Raw genomic sequence first — 20,821 nt, 5'->3', positions numbered from 1 at the left:
CTCTTTCAGACCAATTCAAGGCAAATGCAAACACTACACTCTATTATTACCAGTGGAGAGCATTCCAATGGTATCGCACTAGTCAGGGAGCTGAACCTACATGGTGAGGGATTAAGGAGCGCTGGCATGATTGAGAAAAGAAAAGGACTGAAGCTGCTGAGTAGTGCAAGAGGCACAGTGGGATGGAGGACATGTGCAAGGACGGAAAAAGGCATCAAGGAGCATCTTGGAAATATTTCAAGAACACTTGCTTGACTCTTTTCAGACGTAGGCTTAATTTAGCAAGAGACAGCTCCATGTCTTATATTAAAATATTTTCTCTGTAATGATGAGGTTAACTGTCCTGATGACACAACCTTCAAAAGTTTCAACTTTGCAGAAATGCTGCCAGATGTACGATACCTTACCATAGAAATGTTTGTATAAAAAAAAAAAATGATAACTCAATCTGTATCCTTAATATTCTTTTACTTAAGCGGTTGTAAACACAGTGTCAGGATACACACAGGATACATATTTGTTCTGTTTGCAGCAACAATGTTCCGAGTTAATTCTCTAAGACTGCCCAAACAGTAACAGCTACCAGGGCCAGACATTAGGAATACAAGAGCATTGTGTTTGCTTTGCAAAATATGTTGCGTTGTATTCTACACTAATGAGATAAAAATCACAACATATAACAATATAGAAAATGAGATACTTGGTTTAATCACATAAATTGTGTTCAAAAAAAAATAATTGTCAAACACAATGCAATATAACACAAAATACACCAGTGTCCCATAACTAGCTGACCAACTCATTGGGTGAAGAAGTTAAAACACGAGGCCAAAGCCTGCGAGTCAGACACATCGACCTGTCTCCATCCACCGTCCGTTTGGCTGTTCGGGGGAAATGAGGTCTTCAGGGCCAGCCAAGCTGCTGTAGAGCATTCGGGTAATGCGTCTTAGAATTGGGGGGATGGGGAGGACATTAGTTGTCCGAGTCTGTGTCGTGGCGTCGCCTGTGGCTTTGTGTGGCACCAGCAGGAGCCGTCTTGTGGCTGACAGGGTTACGGGGCACAGGAGACCCCCCATCAGAGGAGTCCGTGTCATGCCGCTGCTGACGATGATGGGGGTAGGAGGGCCGTTGCTCGGCCTTTGCTCCCCCCCTTGAATGGCTGTCATGGGGTCTGGCTCCACTCTGACTATAGTATGATGGATTATGATGATGGTGGTCCTTTCTCTGCCTGAAGAGTAAAAGGGAAACAAATAATCAATGATAGGGTCGTGGAGGATCGGGTAAGATGTTGTGAGGCCGGGGAAAAAGTAGCTGCCAGATGAGCTTTATAGTGACATCCACAGAAACCACCCACACCGACAAATGTCTGTATATTTAACAACTTATATAATTAAATCTGTACGCTACCATCATATGTTGAGGTTATATTATAATTCCTCTCTCACCAGCACATTCATTTACAGTATTTTAATCTGGTATGCCCCCCCCCCCTTTCCTACACAACTGATTTACATGATATATCTAAGGTCTTTTGACACATGCACCCCAAACTTAAAAAGCCAATGCTTCAAGATCCCTGTGTAGGACAGTGCATTAGTGCCCTCTAGTGCTGGCAGACGAAAGCTTTTGTTTCATAGCAAGTCTGTAAATTTGCAAGTTTGGCCGCAAAACAGGAGTTGGACACAGTCACATAAACAAATGTGCAATATAATTTAACAAAATACAATACAATTTGACTCATTGATGCAACCTTTGTGAAGCCTATAATAATTACATTTGATTTCGAAAGAGATGAGAGATGTTCTTCCAAATACATGATATGGGAGCCATGAGCATAGGTTTTTTTATGCCATACTTTATAAATGTTCTTGTTATTTTTTCCACTCTCAGGCGAGAGATCCAAAGATCTGTATGAATAAATGAACCAACCTCTTTCTGTTGTCATCTGACCCTGAGGAGGACGAATCTCTTCTTTCCCTTTTCTTCTTTTTTTCCTTCTTTTTGCTCTTTTTCTCTTTCTTTTTCTTTTTGCTCTCGTGCCTACAGAGAGAAAACAACAACACATTGTGTTTTATGTTTTTTTGTGTCTGAAATGTATGGGTGTTCAGCAATTTTGGTCTTAGGTGGTAACTTATATAATGCATAGCATACTCACCGTTGTTCCATATCCCCTTTTTCTACACTCTGAGATGTCTTTGTTTTTGAGGTTTCTGGACAACCTTCTGTTCTTTGGTGCTGTAAAGAAAGTAAGAACTTCTTTAATCTTTACATCAAGTTGTAAATCCAATGAAAGTAACTGTCCTTACTCTAAACTGTTAAAGTCTCTTCACTACATGCACAATATATTCAAAAGGCCTATTTATTTTTCTATTTTATGATTTGCACTTACATTATAAACGTCTGCATCTTACTGAGTCTTCATCTTAAAACGTTCAGTGACAATATTCATTGAGAAGAACTTACCGTAAAAACAGGCAAGCCTATTTTAGCTGCCTCCTTTTCCTTTTGGGATAGCACCATTTTTCTTGACCCTGCACTGTAGATGAAAACATATTTAATAACAAACACTTTACAATCACAGTGCATTAAGATAAAAGGCTCTCCTGCCATCACTGGGAACAGTTTAATAAGTTTTAACAGACAAAAATAGAACATAGTGAGATGTAATGTAATTTTCCTACCAATATGCTGTTTGCTCCAAAACAAACAATTTTCAAGATAGAAAGAAAGATCTTACTAATGTAAAAAGCAGGACTTTAATGAACTGAAACTCACAAAAGTGGTGGATGTTTTAATTTCTGAAATGCTGTGTTTACATATGAAGAGGGTATTTAAAGTTATGATTTTAAATGCTCAGGAATTCTTTCTTCTGACATTTTCGAGGTGGAAACTTTCCATGATTGGAACTTTCCATGATTTCTGCATATTCTTGTGTAAATTATATGTATATTCAGTACAGGGTTATTTTATTTTCACATACTGCCCTTTTAAAATTGCTGATTTGTTTTATTTAGTTGCTTTGTATAATAGGTTGTTATATCCCCAAAAGTTGACAATGTTTTTAAGAAATAAGAAAATCACCTGGAACTTCCCAAGCCTGAAACACGGTCCACATTTCTCTCTTCGCCATCATCTTCCCTCCTGCAAACATCTGCAAGGTCCTGGTATCAAAAATGTAAACATTTAAATCATTCAACCATTTTAAATAAATGCAAGTTCTTTACAAATTTAAAAAAGCTTTTGAGTGAAAGCAGTACCAAACTAAATGGCATACCTCTTTGGTCAGGCCAGTCGGTTGCCTCTTCATATTCTTGTGCCCTCTAGATGCAGAATGGAAAAGATAAATTAATTATATATTTCTTAACCCACACTTGCATTTTTCAACCATTTCTTTTATAGGAAGTTGTACGTACAGGGCAGCCATCAGTGCCTCATGCTCTGCAGCCTTAACAGCAGCAAGTTCCTCCTCTTTGGACAAAGGTGTGCCATCCTTTTTGTCTCTAGCATACCATGACAGATCTTTGCCTTTTTGCCATCGTCCTACTGGTGCCATTAAAGAGTTCCCTGGAAACAAGGCAGGAGAATTGAGAGTAGTTGAGAAAGATGCTTCATTTCTTCTGTATTTTACAGCTCAGTTTTGAACAGCCCCTCCTTATGCTGTTTTTGTTTTTTTTTTAAAAAAAAAAAAAAAAAAAAAAAAAAGTATTAATCGATTGTCAAAACAGTCTGTAATCTTTTGGTTGTAGGTTGATTAACTGACTAATCAGTGCACCTTTGCACTGATGTTGGTGTTTGTAGCTACTGACTTCACTATCCAAACTGGAATAGCACAAATTATTCTGTTTTGGGGCTGATTTTTTCCTTTGATGTAGCTAACACGTTAATGAAGAAAAACCTTGGCAATGATATTTCGCTTTGGAGAATACACATTTTGGGACTCTCCAAAATCACCTGTCAATTTTACTATACTTTTAAAAGCTCTGCTGTTGAAAAGGCATTGTCATTTGTTGTGGCATGAGCATTTTTTTAGCATTCATGTGTTTACGTCAGTTCATGTTCCAAAAAGAAGGCCATTTGCTTAACAACACTGTATTCTATTTCATCCTTTTATGTCACAGCGGTGGTGGGTCTTTTTGTTTGGCATGCTGACATGTTGGCAGCCGTGTGTTTGCTCAGATAGCAGAGTGGCTACGTGTGCGTGCTCAGAGGAGAGGGAGCGACAAAAACTAGGACCTGCTGATTATAAAGTAGAAAACAGGACTACCGAGCACCGTGTTATGAGGGACGCCAAAACAAAAGGTATGGAAATGCAGCACGTTGAGTACCAAAGCCATGGTGTGTAGTTTAACTAGGATTTTAGAAGACTTGCTCTGTTGGTAGCAAGTTAGCAAACGCTAGCGGTGTGAGCGGTGATAGCGGACTTGGCTGCCAGTTTTTTAAGACTTACCGAGATAATTTTCTCTGTGTTTATCGACTTTCACGTCATCCCAGTTGAACTGGTCCTGACCTCCTCTGACCCCTCCGGATCTCGATGAACCAAACATTTTTTGTCGGTTGCTTTGATGACTTTAGAGAAGAAGCGGTCTACCGTTAGCTCAACCAGCTGACTTTAGCCACATTAGCACAAGAGCAGCACGATTGGTAAGGCCTTCATCCGGGTAGTTTTGCGTTAAGTTGATCTTCCCAGTGTTGATCGAAACAACGCGTTTCCTAGTGGTTGTGTTTACGTTGACCCTTGAAACTGATCCGGTAACTAATGTGGTCAGTTATTTCCTCCAAAGAGCTGCAGAGCGCAAGATGAATCGTTGGATTAAACCGCGTTAACTGAAGCTAGGCTATGCTATATAACTAACTTTACTTTGCGACCTGAAAACATGGATGTATAATAAGAACCTAAAAACAAAGCTACACTAAGAGTGCGCATATGTTTCTCCCGGTTAAGGTAGAAACTGTAGCTGTAATATATAATATTGGTTGCCTTTTTATCGTCTATTCTCTTTGGCTATTGATAAATAATAAACTCCACTTTTTTGTCTTGATGTAGATTTGTGTTTTGTTGTCGCGCGTATTTCCCGACGCTCGCGAACGTAACGTTTCGATGTTTTGGCCCGCAATGATGACGTGCTCAGCACAATTTTCATTAATGGCTTAAACATACTGTCTATGGGCTTAAACAGCAAATACTCAGAGGAGAGGAGGCAGAAAATCCGGAGCCTGACCCAAAATCTTGGACTAAAGTAACTCCCGATGTACATGAGATATTTTTCCAGGCTATTTTCAGGTAGGAAGGAGAATATCTGTCTCTTTTATGTATTGTCTGCCATTATCACTGTAGCTAATGCTGCCATTCATTCCATTCAGTGAGAAGTCGGATTGTTTATGCTGTGTTGTTGCACGGGAAGAAGATGGTTGTTGTGTGTTCACTGACGTTACCTGTAGTTTAATCGTCGTTTAAATATCGTCCTTAATTAGTATTCTAATTATTATAATACTACTACTAATAATAGGCTAATAGTCCTTGTAGATGTGAGCCATCAGTGATACCTGTTAAACCATGAGTTTTAAAAACAATCCATGTTGGTATCTCAGTTTATTATGTGTATGTGTTATGTAGTTGTAGTTAATGCTTAATGCTGAGCTGTTTTAAGGACCCCCCTATTCACTCCTGCATCTTAATCTCAATCAATACCTTTTTTAGCTCAATTAGTTTACATATGATTATAAAGTTATCAAAACTCCTACCCATCAGCATCAATGCACAAATCACTCAAGCACATTTTCTTCATGGAATGCTTTTCTAGTGTGCATTTACCACCCTAAAAACATGAATTCAGCATTTTCATGCAAATCACAACAGTTAATTGCTTTTATAGCAGTGAGTCAAAGTGCACTTTGCAATGCCTGAGTCGTTTTTATTTGTAAAATAAGTAATAAAGTCTAGCACTTGTGACAATCACTCTGCAATAATAGAACATGAAAGAGCTACTTGGCAGTTACTATATGCTATATTTGGATGAAAAAAATTAGAATGAAGAGATCACAGCATTAGACTGAATAAGGACCATGAATGGTTAAACACAGCCTACTTAAACTCCTCTGGGTAAACTAAACTAACACAAATAATGTTTTGTTCCAGCCCTAGAAAGTACAACATACATGTCAAAACACATAATGTAGGTTGTACTTTCTAGGGCTGCAACAAAACATTATTTTCATCACTGAGTCTGTCAATTGTTTTTAAAAAACAATTTGATAACAGTTTCCCAGAGCCCGAGTTGACATATTCAAATTGCTTATTTTGCCCAACTAACATTTCAAACTAAATATAATCAATATATTCTCATATAAAACAACATATAACCCAGTTATCAGATTTAATAAGCTGGAACCATTAAATGTTTAACATATTTGCTTGAGAAGTAGTTGCTGGTATTTGTTGATTGATTTATTGATTTATCAACTTCTTGTTTCATCGCTCATACTGAACACCTAGCAGACTACTGAGACCTGAAGATTTCACGTGATTTAAATTTTGCTTCAGGCAAATATCAATCGCATGGGGTTTAGTGCACATGGTTAAAGTCAAGCAACGTGCAGCTTCTAATAAGTGTCAGCCCCTGCTGATTGTAAACTCTCATGTCGCTCATTTCCTGTCACGCAGCTCTGTCAAATACACATGGTGGATTTTGGATTATATGGAGCTGCAAGTTTCAGAAGCTTTGTCAATACATTCATTTAAAAAAGTCTGTCTGTAAAATGTCAGACCCTATGATAAATGCTCACTATTTCTCTGATTAATTAAAATAGCATATTTTTAGTTTGACTGGCAGTTGATGATACAATTAAAGGAAGTATTAGTAAATAAAGAGCAAAACTCTTTGTTACCAGTAAATATTAACTTTACTTATCTAATATTTAGTCTTGTATCAGAATTGATTGATTTAGTTCATGAATCAATTTTCCATCTTTTAATCTTGGCAATACATCTATTAACAAGCAAACTCATGAGGCATATTAAATAATTGTTTTGTTTCTTCTAATGATCACAGTAGTTTTAGTAAAGAATTAGCACTATATGCCAATCAGAGGCATACAGCATCCTTCCTGTATTGTTTTAGAGCTGAAACAATTTGTTGATCGACAGAAATTAATGAGCAACTTAATTATCTGTCAACTGTTAAGGTAATTTATGAAGCAAAAATACTTGACATTCTCTGGTTGCAGCTTCTCAAATGTGAGTATTAGCTGCTGTTTAGGTTAAATATCTTTGGCTTTTGGACCTGATTTTAGTCAGACAAAAAAGGGACGAGGTTCCACCATTAATCGGACCAATCAATAATGACATAGATTTAGATTTATGGATAACTTGTGTGGTGGAGGGTAGGGTGTGATACCCACTTCAGGATAGGAAAATGTTGAGGAACTACTGCACCTTTAATTAGACATGGTGCTGTTTACGGGAAGCATTCAAGAGGCAATGGAGAATTACTCTTGTCATTTGCACCTGCACAGACAACCTCGCCTTCATCTGGTTTGCTTGGAAAGAAGAAGGCTTGTAATGCTGTGATTCCACAGCATTTTCTTATTTTAAATCCAGCACACTTTTACTTTTGTTTTTAAAGATTGATAAGGCTATATATATATTTTTTTTTTTTTTTCTTTCTCCTTTGTACTTTGGTGCATGTCATATGGAATACTGTATTTTCAGACCAATTACCAATCTGTCTGATACCTGACATTGATGTAGTAGGCCTATTACCAAAAGCTAATGATTAATATTAGCTTTTCACTGTGTTTTAGTAGCTCAATTGCTCAACTATAGCTGGTTTCCTGTTGCAAATATCTGGAAGGTGCTCCCAGTTTTTACTGAGAACCAGTTATACTGCATTGTTTTCTTCGCTTCTTAAAACTACAAACACTTAATATTACTATGGAGAATTGAGGGTTGTCTCAGCTTTTGGACTAGAAATAAAACACGCATACAGGTCTTTACTTTAATATCAGATCATTCTGGATAAATCTACTCAACATTTTTAAATTTATCTCAATACATAACAAAATCTAGTGTGTAATGGCACTGCCCTCCCTTTTTCTCTCCTCCCTCTCTACTCTACTCCCTAATCTACTTACACACAATCACACACACAATCACTTGAATTTGCGGTCTGCTTCGGCTCTGTGTGTATTGACGAAAGGTAGGAGGAACGCTACAGACGATTACTTTATTCTTTACTTGAGTAGCTTGCCTAAGAAATGTTGTTAATGAAAGAAAAGTTGTGTAGAATATATAGTATATAGTGTATAGTGTATATATAGTGTAGAGAAGGTATGATGTTGAAGTAGCTATTTTGCAAAGATGTAAAGTACAAGTAACATTTATAGGTTTGTCAGTGATTGGATTTCTGCGTAATTTAGTTAAAGGGAGTTTTAAAGAGTTTTAAAAGCATTTTTCCTCCTTAGCTCCTTGTATGTCTTAGCTCTTCTGTTTTTGTCCTGCCATCCCAAGCAGAGTAGGGTTCTCCAATTAGTGAGTAATTGTTTTTGCACCATGGTAACCTCACGGCTTTCCAACCTATTGATTGCCTTTGCTTTTTTGGGAGATGTTTTGGTCTCATCATTTGGTTCACCTGTAAGAACCACTGGCGTATAATTTTATCACATGTATCTCACCAGAGCAGGTTGGGCCTGCTGTAATGTTGTAAAATCTTTTTAAAGCCATATGTTTGTGCACATACATGACTCATGCCATAGGATTCCAGTGGATATGTGTCATCCCTCCAGCATCACCCACTAATTTCCTATATTGAACTCTCCTCTCCACCTCTCTTATAGCTATGGCTGGACCCAGGCCTGTGGTGTTTAGCGGCCCGTCCGGGGCAGGGAAGAGCACTCTGCTGAAGAAGCTCATGAAAGAATACGATGGTGTCTTTGGCTTCAGCGTCTCCCGTAAGTGTGCCACTCTATGCCAAAACATTTAACATTCATTTTCATTCTCACAAGTTCTAAGGCTTGTCATTGATCAATATAGTCAGTCCTGTAGGTCATCCAGGTTTTCTATGATGTGGATGTATACAGGTGTATAATGTTAGTTAATGCCACGCATAAAAGCAAATACAAATAGGGCTGCAACTAATGATTGTTTTCATTATTGATTAATCTGCCCATTATTTTCTTAAATTTGTAAACCATTGTTTAACAATGTATGGACCAAATGATTAATTGATGAAAATATGAAAATAACCTTAGTTGCAGCTCTGACACATTTCCTGTCGCTCAACTAATGGATTCATCGATTATTGTTTAATTTTAAGGTTCAAATAAAGTACAGTACTATGACATACTGTAACTGTCCTCTCAACCCTCAGATACAACAAGAAATCCTCGACCTGGAGAAGAGAATGGCAAAGGTACAACATGTTGTGCTTTCATGACCACTGTCACAGTCAATCACATTTTTAGGAGTCAGTATAATGGTAGCATGTCTCCTTTTTTGGGGTTTCAGATTACCATTATGTCACACGGGAGGTGATGCAGACAGCGATTGACAACGGCGACTTCATTGAGAATGCCGAGTTTTCGGGGAACATGTACGGGACGAGTAAAGCTGCCGTGCAAGCTGTCCAGGCCAAGAACCTCATCTGCATACTTGACATTGACATGCAGGGTGTGAGAAACATCAAAAGGACAGACCTCAATCCCATCTACATATCTATCCAGCCGCCATCCATGGCAGTCCTGGTAAGCATAGAAGGAAATGTATTTCGTTGAATCAATAGAGGTTCCTGTTTCCCTACCAGAGGGTGGTGGGGGGGGTCCTTCGATGTGACCTTGAGTTTATTTTTGTACCACAGTTACCTGAGGCCTGTACTACGAAGCTAGTTCAATATATCCAGTATAGCTTTTCGTTATCTGGCTTCGCTAATCCTATCATCAGCTATCACGCTAAGCAATCACACAACTGTGGTTATCAACTATATATATATATATATATATATATATATATGATTGGTCAGTAGGCACTGCTTTATACGGGTTGATTGTTTTTTTCTGGACTAAGAAACAGGGCAGCTATTTAGCATAAGTTACCACGGTAAAACGGAAAACACAGGATTAATCCTTTGGGGTTACCTCACTAACCCCAAATCCTGCTTCGTAGTACAGGCCTCTGGTCATACAGGTTTTGGGTGCTCTGTGAATAATTCTGAATGCCTTCTGTATTATTTTAGGAAAAACGTTTGCGAGACAGAAAAACCGAGTCAGAGGAGAGCCTCCGGAAGCGTTTACATGCAGCTCAGATGGAAATGGAGTTTAGTAAGTATTTATAGTTTGTTTGCAAAAATGTAACCACATAAATGTTAAAAACGCGACTCTGAACCTAATTATATTTCCTTCTAGGTAAAGAACCCGGTATGTTTGATGTCCTAATTATGAATGATAACTTGGAGAATGCCTATGAGCAGTTAAAATATGTTCTTTCTGAGGTGAGTTACTATTGCAGAACTCAGTCCTTGATTAAATAATCATCAACACACATTAAAACTGTTTTAATGATTAATTATTTAATTGAGTTGAGCATCAACAAAGATTTTAATACCTTTCCAAAAGCAAAAATCAAAAGGGCAAAAGTATAAGGAATGGATCAAACATGTTTATTTGCTCTATGTAGTCTTGCTTTAAATTTGTTAGGTCATTGTAGATTTGTCTTAATTTCTTGACCATCATCAGCAATCTGTATTATGAGCATTTAAAAAAATGTTTTTCCTTCTTTAGGAAATCAGTATGGTCAAGAAAGTCAACATGTCTTCGTAGGAGACCAAAGCCTGATACCTTCAAGTCTCTTCCAGCCACTCCTCACAATACCACAGACCTTTATTCCAGTCGTGAACATTCCCTCAGATGGTGGATTGTGAAGCTCAGCAAATATCCTTAATGGATACACAAACATGTTTTGGTTTTATATGGTGTATAGTGGTAGTTATTAACAAAATACTACCACACTGTAAAGTATAACCCTTTTTTTTTTTTTACTGATAAGAAGCGCTTTCCATATTTTTATTTTCACTTTAGGCTACTCCAATAGTGCTCACTTGATATGTAAATGGAATGATATGCAGGATGTTCTGTTAGCAGGGTTTACTGAACACATATATATAATGCTTGCAGCTTTGTCCGCGCACCAACCAGGACTAACACAAATAGGGCGAAACATAACTCATTTTATCATGTGGATAAACCTGTCTTTCATGGGTGTGGCAGCGAATTATGCTGTTCTTTGTGCCACCAGTCATATTGTGTTGATTGGGAAATATATTTACAGAGATAGATAGTTCATGGGGGAACCCCATCTAAAACTTACAATACAACTGATTTCTGGAGAAAAAAACTTTGCGACTGTTTAATTGCAAGGGGTACAAGCAACTTAATTTCACTGTTGAAATAATAAAACTGTTTCAGTGTTGGTAAATGTTTTCTTTGGCAGATTTTGTGTAAATTGCCACATGACTCCATTATAGTTTGGTTTGCTGGATAACCATTTTTACTGTTGTGCTCTAAAAGGATCGCATTTGGTAGAAAATGTTACATAACAAAAACAATAGCACATCTAATGTCATAGAATATAGCTTTTATTTTGGGGGGTCTATAACAGAATAATTTTTCTTACAATTGTAAATTTATGAAAACTTTTATATTGTGTAACTGTTATTTTGCAGCTTCCCCTGTACAGTGAAATGGCATTCCATGTACTGTTTTGACTTAAGGATTGGTTTTTAAATTTGAGAAAAATCTAATGGCATGTTTCTTTTTTTTTTTTTATATAGTTAAGAATTAATCACGCAAATCTCCTGTTGTTTACTGAACGAATATTTATGACCAAGGTATATCAAGGAATCCTGAAGTTACATGTAATTTAATTTAACCTTTATTTATCCAGGTAAGTAGATTGAGAACAATTTCTCATTTATAACGACGACCTGTCACAGGTCACACAGTTACACATTCATACCTCGAAGCTGCCGACTACAACCACAGTCTGATCTGCTGGCCACTGAGCAGCTCCACTGGAGCGGTTGGGGTTAAGGGCCTTGCTCAAGGGCACCTCAGTGGTGGTAATCAGGGAGGGACAAGCGCTGCTCTTTCACTTCCCCACCCAGATTTTCATCCTGTCGGTCTGGGGGATTGAACCGACGACCTCATAGTTTAACCTTTAGGCCTCCACTGCCCCAATACCTTAAGACCCCTTTCCATACATTTTCAGACCACTTCTAGTTTTAAGTGGTTACATCAGCGACACACAAACTTTAATTTACTAATTGTAAAATAGCACAACTAAACTGTCCTCTCCTTGGATCACTGTATAGTTAGTTTAATTTATTTCTGTGTCATACCAAACATTTTGGCCCATCCCACATGGGATTGCAAGACACCACAAACGCATATACAAATCATTCGGAGAAATACATGAATAAAAATATATACATACACATATATATATATATATATATATATATATATATATATATATATATATATATATATATATATATATATATATATATATATATATATATATATATATATATATATATATATATATATATATATATATATATATATATATATATATATATATATATATATATATACATATATATATATATATATATACATATATATATATATATATATATATATATATATATATATATATATATATATATATATATATATATACATATATATATATATATATATATATATATATATGTATACACACAGTATATACAAACAACAAATCCTCATCTACAGATCATCTCAATAAAGAGCTTTTTTCCTTTTCTCCCAGGCTTTCTCAAGATAACTGGCTGATTTATAGGTTACACATGTGAACAGCCATCTCAGTCTTTGAGCATCATCCGTATTTACCAAATCAATCTCTGCTTTTATCTTACTAAACAAAAAATCACGCTGTTCACAGTAAAAAGGACAGTAGAAAACAAAAAAAACAATGTATAAATGCAACATAATTCCGATTAACAGTGTGGGAACAAAGCACAAGAGAATGAATTGAGTTACTAATGCAATGTTTATTACAAAGAGTAATATCTGTGAAACGAGAGCTAGAAACACAATCCTGTTCCCTTTAACACACACTTGAACTCACTATTAGGCTACTATATATTGATTCTTTGTCAATGTATTTGATATATATGTTTTGGTGCAATTAAATGAATTGGATGTCAAAAATGTCACTACATGTACTTATATAACCAGAATTTGGTTTTCGTGATGTAGATGCTCCCTCTTAACAAATACCCATCATAGAATGCTCCATAGGTTCAGTTACCAACGCCCCCAAGTGATACATATGCCATTTTCCACGCATAAACTGATATTTATAAAGGGAGAATGTGTGGTGAGAATGTGCGCACCTCACACATACTTCAGACCAGGCGCATGCGCGGTTTACTTACAAAATAAATACTAAAAAAAAAAAGTCATAGTATAGTATGACATAAAAATGTCATGAAAAAGTCATAGTATAGTGTGCCATCAAAATGTCACTAACAAGTCATAGTACAGTATGTCATACAAATGTCAGAAAAAGTGTCAAAGTACAGTGATGGTTAATAACGTCATAGGTTAGTAAGTCGTGAAAAAATTATATTAAAAATGAAAGTATAGCATGTCTTAATGTAATAAAAGGTCAAAGTGTAGTATGTTGTAAAAAGTCATAGTATAGTATGTCACAAAAATGTCATGCAATTTATAGTATAGTTTGTCATAAAAAGTGATGAAAGGCCATAGTATAACATGTCGAAATAACTGATAAAAAAGTCATAAAAAGTCATGGTATACTATTTCATAAAAAGTCATAGTATAGTATGTCATAAAAAGTTATAGTATGTTGTAGAAATGTCACAAAATGTCAAATTATAGTTAAAAAAATTTCATAAAAATTTATAGTATAGTGTGTCATAAAAAGTCATAGCATAGTATGCCATTAAAAGTCATAAAAAAGTCATAGTATATTATGTCACAAAAATTTCATAAAAAAGTCACACTGTAGTATGTCAAAAAAGTGATGAAAGGCCATAATATAGCATGTCGAAAAAAGTCATAAAAAGTCATGGTATAGTATGTCATAAAAAGTCAAAGTATGTTGTAAAATTGTCACAAAATGTCAAATTATAGTATGTCACAAAAATTTCATAAAAAATTCATAGTATAGTATGTCTAAAAAGTCACTGTATAGTATGTCGAAAAAGTCATAATATAGCATGTAAAAAAATGTGATAAAAAAGTTACAGTATAGTACGTCAAAAAAGGTCATAGTATAAGCATGTTGAAAAAGGTGATAAAAAAGTCATAGTATAGTATGACAAAAAAGGTGATAAAAAGTCATAGTATAGTATTTCAATAAGTGATTTAAAGTCATAGTATACTATGTTGAAAAAAGTCATAGTATAGTAAGTCGAAAGAAAGTGATAAAAAAGTCTTAGTATAGTATGTCAAAAAAAGTGATAGAAAAGTCATAGTATTGATGTCGAAAAAAGTGATAAGAAACTCATAGTATGGTGGGCCCCTAGGTAGCTCACCTGGTAGAGCAGGCGCCCATATATAGAGGTTTACTCCTCGACGCAGCGGCCGGGTTCAATTCCGACCTGCGGCCCTTTGCTGCAGGTCATTCCCTACTCTCTCTTCCCTTTCATGTCTAAGCTGTCCTATCCAAATAAAGGCCTGCAAATGCCCAAAAAATTATTTAAAAAAAAGAAACTCATAGAAAAAAGTTATAAAAAAGTCATAGTATAGTATGTCAAAAAATGTGATAAAAAAGTTAAAGTATAGTATGTCGAAAAAGGTCATAGTATAGCATGTTGAAAAAGGTGATGAAAAAGTATTAGTGTAGTATGTTGGAAAAAGTGATTAAAAAGTCATAGTATAGTATTTCAAAAAGTGATAAAAAATTCATAGTATAGTATGTCATAAAAAGTCATAGTATTGTTGAAAAAAGTCATTGTATAGTAAGTTATAAAAATGTCACAAAAAAAAGTGAAGAAAAGTCATAGTTGGACATGTCGAAAAATGGATAAAAAAAGTCGAAAAAAGTCATAGTATTAACCAAACTAGTATTAGTATGTCGAAAAGGTCATAATATAGTACGCCAAAGAGTCATAGTGTTTTTTTTCATAAAATGTCATAGTATAGTACACCATAAAAATTCATAGCATAGTATGTCTAAAAAGTCACTGTATAGTATGTCGAAAAAGTCATAGTATAGTATGTCGAAAAAAATCATAGTATAGTATGTAGTAAAAGGTGATTAAAAAAAAAGTATTAGTATAGTTTTTCGAAAAAAGTGATTAAAAAGTCAAAGTATAGTATTTCAAAAAAGTGATAAAGAAGTCATAGTATAGTATGTTGAAAAAAGTCGTAGTATAGTAAGTCGAAAAAAGTCATAAAAAAGTCATAGTATAGTATGTCGAAAAGAACATAGTATAGCATGTTGAAAAAAGTGATGAAAAGTCATAATATAGTATGTCAAAAAATGTGATAAAAAAGTTACAGTATAGTATGTCGAAAAAGGTCATAGTATAGTATGACAAAAAAGGTGATAAAAAGTCATAGTATAGTATGTTGAAAAAAGTCATAGTATGGTATGACAAAAAAGTCATAGTATAGTATTTCGAAAAAAGTGATAAAAAAGTCTTAGTATAGTATGTCGAAAAAAGTCATAGTATAGTAAGTCAAACCATAGTGATAAAATAGTCATAGTATAGCATGTTGAAAAAAGTGATAAAAAAGTCATAATATAGTATGTCAAAAGATTTGATAAAACAGTTACAGTATAGTATGTCAAAAAAGGTCATAGTATAGTATGTTGAAAAAGGTGATTAAAAAAGTCATAGTAAAGTATGTCAATAGAGTGATAAAACAGTCATAGTATAGTATATCATGAAAAAAGTCATAGTATAGTATGTCACAAAAATGTCATAAAAAAGTCATAGTATAGTAAGTCTAAAAAGTCACTGTATTGTATGTCAAAAAAAAATCATAGTATAGTATGTAGTAAAAGGTGATAAAAAAGTATTAGTATAGTATGTCAAAAAAAGTGATTAAAAAGTCATAGTATAGTATTTCAAAAAAGTCATAGTATAGTATGACAGAAAGTCATAGTATAATAAGTCGGGAAAAAGTGATAAAATAGTCATAGTATAGTATGTCGAAAAAAGTCATACAACGTCATAGTATAGTATGTCGAAAAAAGTGATTAAAAAGTCATAGCATGTATGTTGAAAAAAGTTATAGTACAGTATGTCGAAAAAGGTCATAGTATAGCATGTTGAAAAGGTGATAAAATGTCTTAGTACAGTATGTCAAAAAAAGTGATTAAAAAGTCATAGCATGTATGTTAAAAAAGTTATAAAAAAGTCTTAGTATAGCATGTTGGAAAAGGTGATAAAAAGTCATAATTTAGTATGTCAAAAAATGTGATAAAAAAGTTACAGTATAGAATGTCAAAAAAAGTGATAACAAAGTCACAGTATAGTATGTCGAAAAAAGTCATAGTATAGTATGACAAAAAAGTCATAGTATAGTATGTCGAAAGAAAGTGATAAAAATAAGTCATAGTATAGTATGTCAAAAAAGGTTATAGTATAGTATGTCGAAAAAGGTCATAGTATAGCATGTTGAAAAGGTGATAAAATGTTTTAGTATAGTATGTCAAAAAAGTGATTAAAAATACATAGCATGTATGTTAAAAAAGTTATAAAAAAGTCATAGTATAGTAAGTTGAACAAAAGTGATAAAATAGTCATATAGCATGTTGAAAAAAGTGATGAAAAAGTGATAGTACAGTACATTGAAAAAGGTCATAGTATAGCATGTTGAAAAAGGTGATAAAAAGTCATAATATAGTATGTCGAAAAATGTGATAAAAAGGTCATAGTATAGCATGTTGAAAAAAGTCATAAAAGAAGTCATAGTATAGTATGTCAAAAAATGTGATTCAAAAGTCATAGCATGCATGTTGAAAAAAGTTATAGTACAGTATGTCGAAAAAGCTCATAGTATAATATGTCGAAAAATGTGATTCAAAAGTCATAGCATGTATGTTGAAAAAAGTTATAGTACAGTATGTCGAAAAAGGTCATAGTATAGTATGTCGAAAAAAGTCATAAAAGAAGTCATAGTATAGTATGTCGAAAAAAGTGATTAAAAAGTCATAGCATGTATGTTGAAAAAAGTTATAGTACAGTATGTCGAAAAAGGTCATAGTATAGCATGTTGAAAAGGTGATAAAATGTCTTAGTATAGTATTTCAAAAAAAGTGATTAAAAAGTCATAGCATGTATGTTAAAAAAGTTATAAAAAAGTCTTAGTATAGCATGTTGGAAAAGGTGATAAAAAGTCATAATTTAGTATGTCGAAAAAAGTCATAGTATAGTATGTCGAAAGAAAGTGATAAAAATAAGTCATAGTATAGTATGTCGAAAAAAGTTATAGTATAGTATGTCAAAAAAGGTCATAGTATAGCATGTTGAAAAGGTGATAAAATGTCTTAGTATAGTATGTCAAAAAAATTTGATAAAAAAGTTACAGTATAGTATGTCGAAAAAGGTCATAGTATAGCATGTTGAAAAAGGTGATAAAACAGTCATAGTATAGTATGTCGAAAAAAGATTCAAAAGTCATAGCATGTATGTTAAAAAAGTTATAAAAAAGTCATAGTATAGTAAGTCGAACAAAAGTGATAAAATAGTCATATAGCATGTTGAAAAAAGTGATAGTACAGTACATTGAAAAAGGTCATAGTATAGCATGTTGAAAAAGGTGATAAAAAGTCATAATATAGTATGTCGAAAAATGTGATAAAAAAGTTACAGTAGTAACAGTATGTCAAAAAAAGTGATTAAAAAGTCATAGTATAGTATTTCAAAAAAGTCATAGTATAGTATGACAGAAAGTCATAGTATAATAAGTCGGGAAAAAGTGATAAAATAGTCATAGTATAGTATGTTGAAAAAAGTCATAGTATAGTATGACAAAAAGTCATAGTATAATAAGTCGGGGAAAAAGTGATAAAATAGTCATAGTATAGTATGTCGAAAAAAGTCATAAAACATCATAATATAGTATGTTGAAAAATGTGATTAAAAAGTCATAGCATGTATGTTGAAAAAAGTTATAGTACAGTATGTTGAAAAAGGTCATGTCGAAAAAAGTCATAAAAGAAGTCATAGTATAGTATGTTGAAAAAAGTGAATAAAAAGTCATAGCATGTATGTTGAAAAAAGTTATAGTACAGTATGTCGAAAAAGGTCATAGTATAGCATGTTGAAAAGGTGATAAAATGTCTTAGTACAGTAAGTCAAAAAAAGTGATTAAAAAGTCATAGCATGTATGTTAAAAAAGTTATAAAAAAGTCATAGTATAGTAAGTTGAACAAAAGTGATAAAATAGTCATATAGCATGTTGAAAAAAGTGATGAAAAAGTGATAGTACAGTACATTGAAAAAGGTCATAGTATAGCATGTTGAAAAAGGTGATAAAAAGTCATAATATAGTGTGTCGAAAAATGTGATAAAAAGGTCATAGTATAGCATGTTGAAAAAAGTCATAAAAGAAGTCATAGTATAGTATGTCGAAAAATTGTTTTGGTACAGTATGTCGAAAAAGCTCATAGTATAGTATGTCGAAAAATGTGATTCAAAAGTCATAGCATACATGTTGAAAAAAGTTATAGTACAGTATGTCGAAAAAGGTCATAGTATAGTATGTCGAAAAAAGTCATAAAAGAAGTCATAGTATAGTATGTCGAAAAAAGTGATTAAAAAGTCATAGCATGTATGTTGAAAAAAGTTATAGTACAGTATGTCGAAAAAGGTCATAGTATAGCATGTTGAAAAGGTGATAAAATGTCTTAGTATAGTATGTCAAAAAAAAGTGATTAAAAAGTCATAGCATGTATGTTAAAAAAGTTATAAAAAAGTCTTAGTATAGCATGTTGGAAAAGGTGATAAAAAGTCATAATTTAGTATGTCAAAAAATGTGATAAAAAAGTTACAGTATAGTATGTCGAAAAAGGTCATAGTATAGCATGTTGAAAAAGGTGATAAAACAGTCATAGTATAATATGTCGAAAAAAGTCATAGTATAGTATGACAAAAAAGTCATAGTATAGTATGTCGAAAGAAAGTGATAAAAATAAGTCATAGTATAGTATGTCGAAAAAAGTTATAGTATAGTATGTCAAAAAAGGTCATAGTATAGCATGTTGAAAAGGTGATAAAATGTCTTAGTATAGTATGTCAAAAAAAGGGATTAAAAAGTCATAGCATGTATGTTAAAAAAGTTATAAAAAAGTCATAGTATAGTAAGTCGAACAAAAGTGATAAAATAGTCATATAGCATGTTGAAAAAAGTGATAAAAAGTGATAATATAGTATGTCGAAAAATGTGATAAAAAAGTTACAGTAGGCTATAGTATGTCGAAAAAGGTCATAGTATAGCATGTTGAAAAAGGTGATAAAACAGTCATAGTATAGTATGTCGAAAAAAGTGATTAAGACATAGCATAGTATGTCAAAAATGTGATACAAATGTCGTAGTATAGTATGTCGAAAAAAGTCATTAAAAAGTCATAGTATAGTATGTTGAAAAGTCAAAGCATAGTATGTCTAGGGTGACGAGACGTCCCAATTTGACCGGGACAGCCCCGATTTAGAGTTGCGTGTCTTGAGTCCCAACAAAAGCCTATCGGGACGCTAAAATGTCCCGGTTTACACCAACCACTATGAAATTGTCCCGGTTATCAAGGATTACATAGCCAACGTGGTCTTATTATAGCCCGATCATTACCTAAACCCATGTAGAAAGACTAATAAAGCGTCCAGCATATGATGTTAACAATTTGTGTGTGTCAATCGTAGTCTGCATAATCTGTGCAGCCAGCGTTACAATGTATATTTGTAAACGTTGCAATGCCTCTTCTTATTTGTCTCGTTTTAACGACTAGGCCGGCTGCACACTGGCTGCATGGCGTGAGCGTGGCGTTTCTGTTAAATTATCATGAATTCACGCATGAATTAATTGATGTATGTATTATTACGCATTATGTAATAAATGATTTATGTATTACTACATTCCTTAATATCCCATGAATCATCAGGAATTGACATGTTCATAGTCTGTCATTCGTGACCTCATACATGAACAACACAACTAAAGCATTAGGTACATGGGCAAGGCCATTAAGAATTATTTATTAAGCATGATCATGATTATTTATTTTTCTGCAAAAAAATGTGTTCATCACTGCGCAAATTCTAACTTGAACACAACTTGTGCATAATAATGTACCAACCTTACCTAATGCTTTAGTTTATGTGTTGGTCATGAATGAGAGGCTATGAACTCATGTCAATTCCTGATGATTCATAAGATATAAAGGAATGAAGTAATGCACAAATCATGAATTAATTCAGGCATGAATTCATAATTCATGTACCCTTACCATAAAGTGTACCATAACTTTCGTTCAAGCCTGTGGCAGCAGCTCCAAATAATTTGTTTAGTAGTGCCATGCAATGAAAAATACCTTTTCACAAAGTTTTTCACAAGTTCAGTGGGTGCATTTTCCAAAATAATGCTTTAATTCTGAAAATTAAAGTTGGTCCCACACGAAACTCACTCCATGTCTTGTAATATTATTTCTTAGATATGTAGGCTACATACCAAGAAAATGCATGTTTATTAACTGAGATACCCCATTATGTTGTGAGCTGTAGTCATAGTTAAGCATGTCTAAAAAAGTAAT

The 20,821-nt window shown here is 33.9% G+C and overlaps 2 protein-coding genes across 5 annotated transcripts; one reads left to right on the top strand and one right to left on the bottom strand.

The window, feature by feature from the left end:
- Positions 1-451: 451 nt before the first annotated feature.
- c12h1orf35 (chromosome 12 C1orf35 homolog) lies at positions 452-5,099 on the bottom strand. The gene is made up of 8 exons (XM_028593739.1): positions 4,448-5,099; positions 3,414-3,564; positions 3,275-3,320; positions 3,082-3,161; positions 2,464-2,536; positions 2,156-2,235; positions 1,930-2,040; positions 452-1,228 (listed from the first exon to the last, which is right to left on the bottom strand). The coding sequence occupies exons 1-8, from the start codon at positions 4,542-4,544 to the stop codon at positions 973-975; spliced, it is 894 nt and encodes a 297-aa protein (XP_028449540.1). The 5' UTR covers positions 4,545-5,099; the 3' UTR covers positions 452-972.
- Positions 4,027-11,789, top strand: guk1a (guanylate kinase 1a). Of its 4 annotated transcripts, none has more exons than XM_028593742.1 (8): positions 4,362-4,641; positions 5,178-5,281; positions 8,833-8,946; positions 9,366-9,407; positions 9,503-9,738; positions 10,227-10,311; positions 10,396-10,407; positions 10,771-11,789. In XM_028593742.1, exons 2-8 carry the CDS (start codon positions 5,248-5,250, stop codon positions 10,908-10,910), a joined length of 663 nt encoding a protein of 220 aa, XP_028449543.1. In that variant the 5' UTR covers positions 4,362-4,641; positions 5,178-5,247; the 3' UTR covers positions 10,911-11,789. The 4 variants fall into 4 exon arrangements, with proteins under 4 accessions (XP_028449541.1, XP_028449542.1, XP_028449543.1 ...); XM_028593743.1 differs by having other exon boundaries at positions 4,364-4,641; positions 10,396-10,481; positions 10,771-10,899; XM_028593740.1 differs by lacking the exons at positions 4,362-4,641; positions 5,178-5,281 and adding an exon at positions 4,027-4,299.
- Positions 11,790-20,821: the final 9,032 nt, after the last annotated feature.

The sequence above is a fragment of the Perca flavescens genome, chromosome 12 (genome assembly GCF_004354835.1).
Source record: "Perca flavescens isolate YP-PL-M2 chromosome 12, PFLA_1.0, whole genome shotgun sequence".
Lineage (NCBI taxonomy): Eukaryota > Metazoa > Chordata > Actinopteri > Perciformes > Percidae > Perca > Perca flavescens.
The sequence above is the reverse complement of the archived record's forward strand: the minus strand, read 5'-3'. Positions and strand labels throughout refer to the sequence as shown.

What these genes read in the sequence shown, in the direction of transcription:
- guk1a (XM_028593740.1), top strand. Translation starts at nt 4,110, where the DNA reads ATGTCACAGCGGTGGTGGGTCTTTTTGTTTGGCATGCTGACATGTTGG. An exon ending in CTTTGGCTTCAGCGTCTCCC is followed by an intron (nt 8,947 to 9,365) that starts GTAAGTGTGCCA and finishes CTCAACCCTCAG; the next exon opens with ATACAACAAGAAATCCTCGA. An exon ending in TGGAGAAGAGAATGGCAAAG is followed by an intron (nt 9,408 to 9,502) that starts GTACAACATGTT and finishes TTGGGGTTTCAG; the next exon opens with ATTACCATTATGTCACACGG.
- c12h1orf35 (XM_028593739.1), bottom strand. Translation starts at nt 4,544, where the DNA reads ATGTTTGGTTCATCGAGATCCGGAGGGGTCAGAGGAGGTCAGGACCAG. An exon ending in CGACTGGCCTGACCAAAGAG is followed by an intron (nt 3,162 to 3,274) that starts GTATGCCATTTA and finishes TTTTGATACCAG; the next exon opens with GACCTTGCAGATGTTTGCAG. An exon ending in TCAGGCTTGGGAAGTTCCAG is followed by an intron (nt 2,537 to 3,081) that starts GTGATTTTCTTA and finishes TTTCATCTACAG; the next exon opens with TGCAGGGTCAAGAAAAATGG.